The 12,414-nt window shown below is 40.6% G+C and overlaps 1 protein-coding gene across 1 annotated transcript in view; it reads left to right on the top strand.

Annotated features, from left to right (window-relative positions):
• The window catches only part of LOC118853762 (cytidine monophosphate-N-acetylneuraminic acid hydroxylase), a 98,659-nt gene that overhangs the window by 61,221 nt on the left and 25,024 nt on the right, over nucleotides 1–12,414 (top strand). The window contains exons 8-11 of the mRNA XM_036763966.1: nucleotides 2,613–2,694; nucleotides 5,088–5,225; nucleotides 7,986–8,121; nucleotides 11,096–11,236. Coding sequence (XP_036619861.1) covers nucleotides 2,613–2,694; nucleotides 5,088–5,225; nucleotides 7,986–8,121; nucleotides 11,096–11,236 — 497 coding nt within the window. The remainder of the gene's footprint in view (nucleotides 1–2,612; nucleotides 2,695–5,087; nucleotides 5,226–7,985; nucleotides 8,122–11,095; nucleotides 11,237–12,414) is intronic.

The following is a 12,414-nucleotide window of genomic DNA, read 5'->3' as shown; positions in this document are numbered from 1 at the left end:
CAGGGGGTGGTATCAAGGGCACATCTAGAGGGGCCAGCCTTGGCAAGCAGAGAAACTTGCTCCCTCCACATTAGAGAATGGAATGAAGGAGGAAATAATGGGGATATGAGGTGAGGAGGAGGAGCAACCCTTTGATGAATTTTTAAAAGTATAAGGTAAAATCCTTAGTAGAGAGGATAGGGAGAAGGGTATAGTGGGAATTTTAAGGAAAAGAGAAAAGTTTTGGAGAAATTGCTGTGATCAATGAGAACAGAAATAAATTAAGGAGTAGTAGTAGAATTGCCTTGCTGTTATGAGAGCCTGATTGAAATTAGCTAGTATAAAATCGTAGTGGATTCAGTCAGCATGGTTTCATGATTTGTTCCTGAGGACTAGGAAAACAAAGTGTTTGAGGAAATATCACCATGTGTGTTGAAGCCTGCTGGAATGAGGGAAGGATATGAGATAGAAAAACTCAGCAAGGACTAAACTCAGTGAAGAATGAAGGGGAATGTCCTGAAGGTGAGTAGACACCTTTAGGTGGTAGATATGGACTGAGTGACCCTTAATGGAGCAGAGGTTATTGAGTGATAGTAGTAGAAGAAAAATCTGGAAGTGTCATCGGGGAGCAAAGAGTATTCTAACTCCCCCATCAGAACCATTGAGTTTAGGGGCATAAGCAAAAGTACAACTAGTATTGAAAGGGTGGTTTGGAATGCAGTTTCACAAGGGAGACAGTAGTTAGGAGGAGAGGGAAGAGACTTAAGATGAAAGTAATGGAACAGGCTTTCCAGAAGGCACAGTGGATGGAGGAGTCATAACTGGAGGACATTGAAGGGTGGGGTTGATGAAGATGGGAATGAGGAAGCAATTAGTTGAGGCTGGTAGATTGTTCTTTGGCAACTGGCTGTTCTGTATTACATGGATAGGGAGGATAGGAAGGGATAAGAATATATTAACCATTGGGAAATGAATCTAAATAGAGTAACAGCAAAGTCTGCTGATGAAGGCTGGGGATTATAAGGTTCACAGACGAGCTATATCAGCACAGCTCAACCCACTGTGTTGTTGTGATTTGGGGAAAGCCTGCCAGGGTTGTGGCCCTAACTCTGTGTACTCTTAGTCCAGTTTGGAAACCTAGGGAAGAGACAGGAGGTAATTAATCCTTCAGTGGCTTGCCAGACAGAAGGGCCTGCTTGCTATTGTATTCTTGAGCCTGCTCAGAAGCCTAGCTAGGAGGCAGGAGGGGTTAACCTTTATAGGTTAACCTTCCTTGATTTTCATGACATTGATTCACTTCCAAGTTAACTAACCACTTCTTTTCTCTTTCCCTAGATGTAGATGTTCTCCAACACTTTATCTTCTGTCCTTTCCTCTCTGTTCCTTTTTGATTTCATCTGCTATCAAGGCATTAACTACCTTTATGTTGGTAACTTCCAAATTTTGATCTCTAACCCCTCTCCCAGAGTTCTAGTCATAAGATCATCGATGTAAAACTGGAAAGGGACCTTAGATGCCAAGTACTAGAACTGCCCCATTTTATCTATAGAAAAACTGAGGCTCAGAGAGATTAAGTGATAACTTACCCAAAATCACATATGTAGTAAGTGGCAGAGATGAGATTTGAACAGAGGTTTTCTAACTCCAAATATAGCATTCTTTTCCCTGCCCCACTCTTCTTTCCTTGTCCTGTATTCCTCATTGCCTGCTGGCCATCTCCCTTTGAACTTCCTGTGAATGCCTCAAGCTTAACATGGTCTAAACTGAACCCATCTTCTCCTCAAAGCCTACTTTTTTCCCCTGACTTCTCTCTTCCTATTAATGGCACCACCAATTCTTGTAGTCATTTACCCTCAAACCTTAGGGTCATCTTTGACTCCTCTTTTTCCCACATTCAGTTAGCAGCCAAATCCTACAGATCCTACCTCTGGGATGTTTCTTGACTCTATCACCTCCTTCCTGTTAGTTTTAGTTCCACCCTAATTTAGGTCCTCAGAATCTCTCTTCTGGACTATTATAATTGCCTCCTGGTGAACTTCTCCATTTCCAGTGTCTTTCAATTCCAATCCATCCTCTGTAGCATTTTCAGAGTAACCCTCCTACAGGTAGCTCTGATCACATTATGTCCCTGTTCAGAAGTTCCCAGCAGCTCCTCATTGTCACAGATAAGAGCCCCAAATTCTTTAGTCCATCATTTGAGAATTTACCCAACCATACTTCGGTCTACCTTATCTTTCCTTAGTTCACTGCTCTCCTTCGGATACCTTTGCTCAGGCCATTCCCTCTCCTGGGATTGCTTTCTAACCCTATCTTTCCCTGTTGAAATTTTACTCAAGCACCTATTCCTCCTTCATTCAACCTCCCCTGATACCCAGGGCTGATGTACTCTCTTTTTCTCTTTCCTGAATTTCCATAGTGTTTCTGTTACACACTTGTCATACTCGACTTTGTATTTTTTTTAGTACATTTTATCCTCCTACTGGGTTGCAAAGTCTTCAAGGGCAAAGACTTTCATTTTTTTTAATCCCCTCCGGTTACCTGGCAGACAGAAGTAGGTACCTGACAAACACCTGTCAAATAAATGTTGAAAAGCCAAGCTGACAATTATAGATACTGTTGTTGTTTGATTCCAGGTAGATAAGAATCTTCGATTCATGATCTTGATGGATGGTGTTCACCCTGAAATGGATACTTGCATCATTGTAGAGTATAAGGGTATGTTATTCTTGAATGCTCTTCGACAATGAAATGTATTGTCTTAGAAAATAGCACAGGAACTAGTATAGATTTTAATCAAATGCAACCTTCCTCTGTTCTTTATTTTCCTAGTTTTTATAGGATGTAACACATTGCAATTTCCTCTTTTTTTCCCCTATATTTGTATACAGTGGTGTACAGTGTAATCTTAGCACAAAGACTCCTTTGTTATAGTAGGCAGATATTCTGCGGAATAAAATCCGGATAACTGGATTTACTCACTGCCTAGGCTATTAACTGTGCCTAGCTCTTTTATGTTTCATATCATATCTTTACTCACAACAACCACCTGAGGTAAGGACTGTAAATATTACTCCCATTTTACAGATGTGGAAACTGAGGCAGAAAAGTGGAATGATTTATCTAAGTCATACATATAGTAATGTGAATTCAAATGTAAGTTCAAATCCTTATGTAGGATTTGAAAACAGGCCTGTCCTGACTTCAAATCAGGGACTTTCCACTGTACCATATGGCCTTTTATCATTATTATTATTATTATTGTTATATAATTTTAAAATTCATATACCAACATTTATCAAGTACCTTCTATATGTATAGCTCTGTGCTAGGTGTTAGAGAAACAAAGATGAAAAATTATATGGTCCTTGCCTTCAAGGAACTTACAATCTATTAGAGAGCTAGAAAAACAAGAACTTAATGAGGTAGAGATGAAGAAGGCAGAGAAGATGCATGGAGGCAGAAAAGGATAAGATGTGATCATGGTGCTTAATAGCCCAGCTTCACTGGAATGTAGACTATATGGAAGGAACTGATAGGAGATAAAGCTGGAATGATAAGTAGAGGTCATAAATGTCAAATGAAGACATGACATAATGAAAAGAGCCCAGGAGTAGTAGTTAGAGGATCTGGCTTCAAAGCTCAGCTCTGCTACTTATCACCTGTATGACCTTAGATGAGTCACTTACCACTCCAGGCCTCAGTTTCTTTGTGGAGCCCTTACTCCCAAAGACGGGGCTAGACTAGGTGATCCCCAATTAGTAAGTGTGCTGCAAAAATGAATTTGTACTTCATTTCAGAGGCACAGAGAGCCCCTGAAAGCCTAAAATAATGCTAAAATTATTTAGTGGTACTCTTCATTTGCCAAGATGGGGCCACTGATTCCACTAACCAGTGGGAGACATGATTTCAGTTGTTTCCCCCACCCCTAGGGGTGGTGATTCCACCATTTGGAGATAGCATTAGCACGCCCAGACCTTAGGATGAGGCCCGGCACACAGTGCTTAATAAATACCTTTTCTCTAATTCATTGATTTTGGGCAGTCTTAAAGATAGACTGTTAGATTTGTATTTTCATCCACTTATTTCTTTTGCCCCTGCAATTGGTTTTGCTTATACTAATTTGATCTGGCCTATTCCTATAGTATCTCTCTGCTCCTGCCCCTTCCCTTCTTGTTTGAGAACAGTATGGAGTCTAACTGACTAACCATAGCCCAAGGATGATGAAGAAAAAAAAAGTGGGATGAGCAGGAGGTGAAGGGACCAGGAAAGTAAGGAGAGATGAAGTGACTGGAGGCTGCAGTGATGATGAAGGAGGTTATGGGCACATAAAAGAATCACACACCTCTGGATAACAGAAGTAGAATCCTTGTGGGTGACAATGAGATCAGAGGTGAAGTGAAGATGCAAGTGATGGGAGTTCAAAAAATTGATGAGCTGGGGAGCCAAGGTATTTGAGGGAACATAAGTGTTTATGCTGAGGTGTCGAAACTTAAGGGCTGGGGTTAGGATGGATAGGAAGTTTTAAACCCCTTAAGGAATGAAGGAAAATGATCTGGGGGCTGAGAAGTAACAGCTACCAGGATCACAATACACAAATACCTCAACCTGACCTTTAAGGTTATTTGTAATCTGGCTCCAACGTACTTTTCTATTCTTAATTCATATTACGCTCATTCAAACACTGTGTCTTTCAGAAAAGTTGAATTACTAGCTGTTCCCTAAATTCTACATTCCATCTCTCCTTTCCATGCATTTGCACAACTGTGCCCCATGCATAAGTGGAAAGTACTCCCTTCTCTGCTGCTCAGAATCCTTATTCTTTTTTAAGGCTTGGCTCACCTGTGACCAGGTCCAAGAAGCCCTCCTTGATTACCCTAGTTGTTAGAGCTCTCTCCCTCTCCTCAGGTGATCTTGGATGTTGTAGCCCTCCAATCAGAATGAAAGCTCTTAGGGGGTAGGGAGCAGTATTGTGGTCTTTGTACTTCCTCCTCCCCCCACCTAGCATAATGCCTTGCCCAAAGTAGACCCCCGATAAATGTTTGTTGAATTGATTAAAATTACATTAAGGATTCAACCTTGAGAATCTTGCCCCTTCTGTTTTTGCCTAGGTCATAAAATCCTCAATACAGTGGATTGTACTCGACCTAATGGGGGGAGACTTCCTGAGAAGGTTGATCTGATGATGAGTGATTTTGCTGGAGGAGCATCTGGCTTTCCAATGACATTCAGTGGTGGAAAGTTTACAGGTAATTTAAATTTTTAAAAAGTAGACACACACATACTCTCAAAAGGATATGGGATAGAAAAGGTCCAAACTTGGTTAGTCAACTTCAAACTAAGGCTGTTCATGCACTGATGATGTCCTCCTTAGTGAAACGTGACCTCTCTACACCTCCAGTACAGGATCACAGATCTAGAGCCAGAACACACATCGGGAACCTTAAGGACCATCTAGTTTAACCTGTCCATTGTACAGATGGATAAATTGACACCCCCCCAAGAGGTTAAGGGTCATACAGGTAGTAAGTGCCAGAGTCAGGATCTGAACTGAGGTCATCTGAATCCAATGCACTATATGGTAAGAAAAAGAGAAATACACTATCAGTTGGTAACTAGTTTCAGGAGACGCACATGTGTCATTCTCCTCACCCCAATCCCCCAAAAGATAGCTGTAGCTCAAAAGCAGAAGCACAAATCTTTCAACTCAAGCTGTTTTAGATTACTGCCTGTTCCTTCCTCAGATGTTCCCCACTCCCACACCCTAAAAGAAATGTGGTAAGGTCAGTTGCCAAAGTAAGATCTTCCTCCAAAGCTCATAATTGGAAAGCATGGAACTCTTCCTCTCCTCTACCAACATACACATATGAACCTACTGATCTATACCTAGAGATATTTCAACTGTAATTGGCTTGTCTCTCTTTTCTATAGCTGAGGAGTTAAAGCAAAGATTACTCAGATTTTCCCCCTTAGATTCTATTCCTTTATTTCATTAAGTCATTCATCCATCCATTAATACCTACCACACACATCAATGGCCCTGGGGGGTATTATATATGTAGGTGTGCACATAATGCCACCAAGAAGCTTCTACTTCAGTTATGAAATGAGAATGCAGGTGTTATGGTGTTCATCAGAATTAAGCATGCCATCTAGGACAGGACGTGAACAGTGAAAATCAAAGAGTTGTGTAGTACTCTGCCATCTGAAAATACATACTCACCCAGAGATACCTGGGATTTCAATTCAATTAGATGTTTGTTTATTACTCATCCACTATAAGCAATTTGGGAGGCAATATGATGTAGTTGATAGGATGCTGACCTTGTATCTAGGAAGATCTATGTTCAAGGTCTGCCTCTAACACTTACTGTATTTTACTGCACTGTAATTGTACCTGGGTTTTTTTTTTTTTTAGTCCAGAAGTTGGTTTATAACCTTTCATCCTAATCGTTGCATGGTATAATTCTGTTTGTCATGCCGCTTCAAAGGTAAACAGAGCAGCAATGTATTCACCAGTGGCATATGGATATGCGTTTATCTCTCATGCATTGAGAGCCAGCCTCAAGTTTAGAATTCTCAGCACTTGTGCATTGTCTATGTGTAAACAAACCAGGTAAAGACCACTTGTGCTGTTTCTAGCCAGCTGGAAATATTAAGCACCCTTCCTTGGAACTGATATGCATGGGGGTAATTAAGAGTTGGGATCGTATACCACATGAAACAGTCGTCCAAAGCTTCAAAAAGATGGGAATTTCGATCGCCCTAGATGGATTTGAAGAGACGCTGTGGCAGAGCGACGAAGAAGTCGCTGCAGCGTCGGATTATGAAACCAATCACAGCAACGTGGAATCTTCAGACACAGAAGATTAAATTTTCTAAGTCTGTACTTCACAACACTGCAGAACATTTTCTCAAGTGTAATTTTTCGACTATAATGCACAAATTATGAACAACTAATGTGTCAACTCTTTTTCAGACTGGAAAAATGTTCGCTAAATTATCATGAAGAAATGATGTGTCGATTTGTACTATTCAGTTTTAAAGTATATTTATGGGTATTCTGTGCATCCTAATCTTGCACCAAAGACAGTTTAGTAATGATTTTTAAGTAATACCGGCACTATTTTTTAAAAAGCTTCACCCCACTTTTCTACAAAAAAAAAAATTGGCGTAAAATCTGCAGATTGTGCGGTGAAATACGGTATTGGCTTTGTAATCCCCTCGTGCCCCCAGGCGATCCTCTAAGACTATAAATTTCAGGCAGAATAGGTGCCAATCTTTATTAGTAGAAGGAGTTTCCTCATTATTGGCTCCATGTACCAATTAAATCACATCTCTCCTCCAAAATTAAAAACGAAAAAGGAAGCTGGTCAGTATGGCATAGAAGGATGGTAGAGGACACACTGGGTGCCTTCAAGGGCTTACAGTCTAGTGGACAGGGAAAAAGAGGAAGAAAACAGACAAAAGAGAATTTGGAGCTAGTTATTTTATGGAAAATGAAACATAAGGATCCATACTAGATGACTTGAGACAGTGTGATATAGCGGGAAGGGACCTGAATTTGGATCTGAGTACCTGGATTCGAAACCTAGGTCTAACTGATACTACCACTAACAAGTCATTTCCCATTTGTAGGTCTGTTTCTTCATCTATGAAATAAAGGAGTTAGTTATATGGCCTCTAAATTCCCTCTCAGCTTTAAATCATTATTCTAGAATTATATGGTTCAGAGGTCCCTTCCATCTCTGAAGTCTTATGAAACAGAGAAGTAGATATAACTGATTTGAGGAGTGAGAGATCACTTATCCCTGGTGACAGGGTGAGGAGCAAAATTTTCAAGGATTCTTTGTTAACGATTATTCAATGGATGATGGCAGTCTTGCTTCTTATTTCACTTCTGCCATTCATCTATTTTGACCTTCTGAAATGATTTAAAGCTTAAATCAGCTATTAGAATTATTATTCTTACAGTATGGAAAAGAATTATTAAAATTCTTTCATTTCAGAGGAGTGGAAGGCCCAGTTCATTAAGACGGAGAGGAAGAAACTCCTGAACTACAAGGCCCAGCAGGTGAAGGACCTACAACCCAGAATTTATTGTCCTTTTGCCGGATATTTTGTGGAGTCCCACCCATCAGACAAGTATGCCTCAGCATTACATTTAATGCCATTTACTATGAAGTCTTGAACTAATAGGTAATGAGTGACTCAAAGTGAAAGAACACGGCATTTTGGGAAGGATATTGAAATTATAGCACAGAAAATCTCGTTTCATGTTGGCTTTTTCATTTGCTACTTCTCAGGCTGTCAGGTTCTTCATCTGTAAAACAAGTGAGTTAGGCTAGATGACCTCTAAGGTCCCTTTCCGCTCTGCATTTTTTGATCCTATGGCCCTAAATGCCACAGAAACCATGAAGAACATGATTAATATAAAGAACTTGCTTAAGGAGTGACCTGAGAAAATTGCATAATAATAAAAACTACCCTTGGCAGACAGGGAGGCTACTGCTAGGCTTGACAACAATTTACTACATCAAGAGAACTTAGCATGCGGAGCCACAAAAACCTTAGTTGTCATCTATTCCTCTACTAGAAAGCCACTTCAGATTCTTCAAAAATGAGAAAAATAACTTGGGGAGTCATCTGGGAAATGCCCAGTCTAGATGGTACCCAGAGAATAAAATGACTTGCTCAAAGTCACACAAATAAGGAACAGGATTAAAATCAAATCCAGTTTATTTGATTCTGAGTCTAATGATCTTTCTGCACTAGACTGGCATTTCCTGGATCACTCCCCTGAGTTGTTTTTCTCATTTTTGAAGAATCTGAAGTGACTCTCTAAAGGAAATATTTTCTTGGGTGTGGTGTTACTGAATGTGTTATGTGGGACATCTACGTGGCAAAGTCAAAATTCTCACAGACCACGCCTCATAGCTCCAATTAGCTCATTCTTCTAAGGGAGCCTCAAGTTCAAGTTTTATTTTCTGCTGGAGGAATTTACAGAATCATTTCTAAAAACAAACTGTAGTTCAATAGCCCTGGGGAACACCTTTTAGCCATAACTACAGTGTCCCAGAATAGTCTATGAAGTATAAAATTCCTCAAGGTCATTTCTCTCTTTCCCACACACACCTACTCTGATCTCAAGTAAGGATATGGACATAGACAATGGGAACAAATTGATTTTGGGGCTCACAATCTACTTTCAACAATATAAGATAGAAAATAGGCTAGATTTAAAAAACACATTTTTAGCCTCATCCAAATGTATAAGAGGAGAGAGGAGAGGAAAAGATATAGACAAAGTGGGAAGATTACATGATTACTCAGGCTCTTACTCCAGTCAGGCTGTCACAGACCCATCTGCCTGCCAAGAGTGATGACACTGGTAACCCCAGAGGGACCCCGGTTGTTTTAAACATCCTCCTCCCCTCATTGAATGGTCTTGTCAACCATGGCTCCCAATTCTCTTTTCTCCTCTTGAATCTGTCTTCCACTCAAGTTGTGTGTGCTAATAGCACAAAGCTATTTCCTCTCTTTTGTGGGTCCAGTGTGCAGAAGTGATGCACCTGTCTGATCTCCAGCCTTAGGGAAGAAGAGAAACAAGACCTTTCTCTGACCAGGCCTTCCACTTCCTGTTGCACATGCTCCCTGAGGGAAGGCTGCTAGGGGCATTCTATCTGTGCCAGCACAAAGACAACATGCTGTTGCCAGTCAGATCTCCCTTCCTCTATGAGCAGAGCCTCTGGTTTGATGAAGAATAAACTCCCTGTTGACTTCAAACTTTCCATCTCCTGCTGTGCCTGTGTCTTGAGGGAAGAGGAAGAGGAAATTTGGTAGGGAGTGGGACTTCCATGTCCTCTTATATAGATTCAACTTCCATCTCCTACCTTGACATCTCCTGTCTGAACTCTGGTCTCCTCTAGGAAAGCTTGTCACATTCCTCTCATTGGTAAACGTTTTCACACCTAGTCATATACTACATCTGTCAGTGATTCTGAACCCCTATAGGTCATCATCCAAACTCCCTCCTTTGTCCCTCACCACGGAATTCCTTATTCCCATTCTCCTCTACCTCCGACCCCAAAGTCCAAACCATTTATCATCCACCCCTTCTACTGGGCCCTCTGGAATGCCTTTTCCATAGGTAACAAACTTCCTTCCACCTTAAATCTTATCCTCTCTTCTCACTCCTTCTTTATCCCTTACATCTGGCTTCCAACCCTGTCATTCTACCAAGACTGCTCTGTCCAAGGTTACTAATAATTAGGATTGCCAAAGGCCTCTTCTCAGTTCTCATCCTCCCTCATCTTTCTGTAGCCTTAGACACTGTTGGTCACTCTCTTCTGGAAATTCTCTTCTCTCTAGGTTTTCAGAATACCACTCTCTCCTTGTTTTCCTCCTACCTATCAGACCATTCCTTCTCAGTCTCCTTTGCTGTATCCTACTGCAGGTCACACCCTCTAACCCTGGGTGTCCTATGGGGCTTTGTCCAGGGCCGCCTTCTGTTCTCTTTCTATATTACTTCACTAGGTGATCTCATCAGCTTCCGTTGATTTAATTACCATCTCTATGCTGATGATGGCAGCATGGTTTAATGGAAAGAGCCATGGATTTATAGTCAGAGGGCCTGGTTTTTTGCCACTGTCTGTATGATTTTGAGCAAGTTTAGGTGTAGGTTAGACTTACAGCCTCTGTGGTCCCTTCCAATTCTGAGATTCTCTGTCCTAGATTCAAATCCTTGTTCTCTTAATCACTAGCTATGTGGCCTTGGGAGAGTCACTTATCCTCTCTAAGGCTTATTTTCATCATCAGTAAAGGGGTTGGACTAAATTATTCTTCCTTTTAGGTTTCTTCTAGCTCTCAATATATGATCTTATGACCATGTGATTACAATAAACAATAGAAGTTTAGTACAACCACGGCTAATGAAATTATCAGGAGTCTTCCCTGCTTAGAGACATTAGCCCAAAGATACCTTTTACCTTTACTCATCAAAGGAAAAAAGATTTCTTGAAAGAAGCAAAACAATTTTTTTTTCTGTGATAATACTAACCTACCAGTGTAAGTCACGATATTAATTCCTTTACTCAGAGAGTGTGTTACTCATTTACAGGTACATTAAGGAAACGAATACCAAAAATGACCCAAATGAACTCAACAACCTCATAAAAAAAATCTCTAATGTTTCTACATGGACCCCTCAGCCTGGTGCTGTATTAGACCTGGGGAGAATGTTGAAGGATCCTACAGACAGGTAAGATTTAAAGTACTAATGGGGGTGGGGCAGGAAGGGGGAAACCCATTACTGCCACTAGCACTGGGTCATAGCTCATCTACTGTGACATTGTCGGATTAGTAACAATCACTTTCGCAATGCCTATGATAATCATCATAACAGTAATAGTGGTAGAAATTAATATTGAGCACAGTAGATAGAGCACTGGGTGGGAATCAGGAAGACTCATCTTCCTGAGTTCAAATGTGGCCTCAGACTCATGCTAGCTGTGTGACCCTGGGCAAGGCACTTAACCCTACTTGCTTCAGTTTTCTCATCTGTAAAATGGACTGGAGAAGGAAATGGCAAGCCATTTATTTCAGTGCCTTTACCAAGAAAATCCCAAATGGGGACATGAATAGCTGGATATGACTGAAAGATGACAGAACAACAATGGATTAGAGTTTTATTTGGCCTTCCCAACAAACTTGTGAATCAGTACAAATGTTATCTACATCTTATAGATGATGATAAAGGAAAACAGAGAGACTTACTGACTTTACCTAAGTCACACAGCTAGTAACAAAGAGAGCCAGACTTTGAGCCCAAGTAATCTACCTTAAGGTCCGCTTTTTCTTCTATGCCATGATTCATTCATTCATGTGACAAATATTTATTAATTGCCTGGTACTGTGCTAGGTCTGACATTGTCATATTTGACACATGGTCCAAACCACCTAATAAGCATGTATAATGTGATTACTGCATGAAAGATGCTGTACTGGCTGCTGGAAAGACAAAATGAAAAACAGTGCCTGGCCTCAAAGAATTTTTATGGCCAAGACATCTTTTGGATTAAGTTAAAAGGTCTCAAGGAATCTCAGAGACAGACATTGGAAGAGATGTACTTTTTCTCATTAATTGATCATAGGATGCCATTAGGTACGGAGTGACTATTTAATCCAACCCCCTAACTTTACAGATAAGGAAACTGATACCATTTGAGGTTAGGTGACTTGGTTAAAGCTACACAGCTAGTAAGTAGAAGAAGCTGGGATTCAAACCCAGGTTCAGTAATTCCAAATGTGGGCTTTTTTTCTAGTACACACGATCAGGTTTCTATGTCAATGAAAATATTATCCTACTATCTTGCATCCTCAAGCATGCATTCCTTCAGACCAATACCATTTTCTCAAGGCAAGCCCATCAAAGTAAGA

Source organism: Trichosurus vulpecula, chromosome 1, assembly GCF_011100635.1.
Source record: "Trichosurus vulpecula isolate mTriVul1 chromosome 1, mTriVul1.pri, whole genome shotgun sequence".
Taxonomy (NCBI): Eukaryota; Metazoa; Chordata; class Mammalia; order Diprotodontia; family Phalangeridae; genus Trichosurus; species Trichosurus vulpecula.
This window is presented reverse-complemented; position numbering and strand designations above follow the sequence as displayed.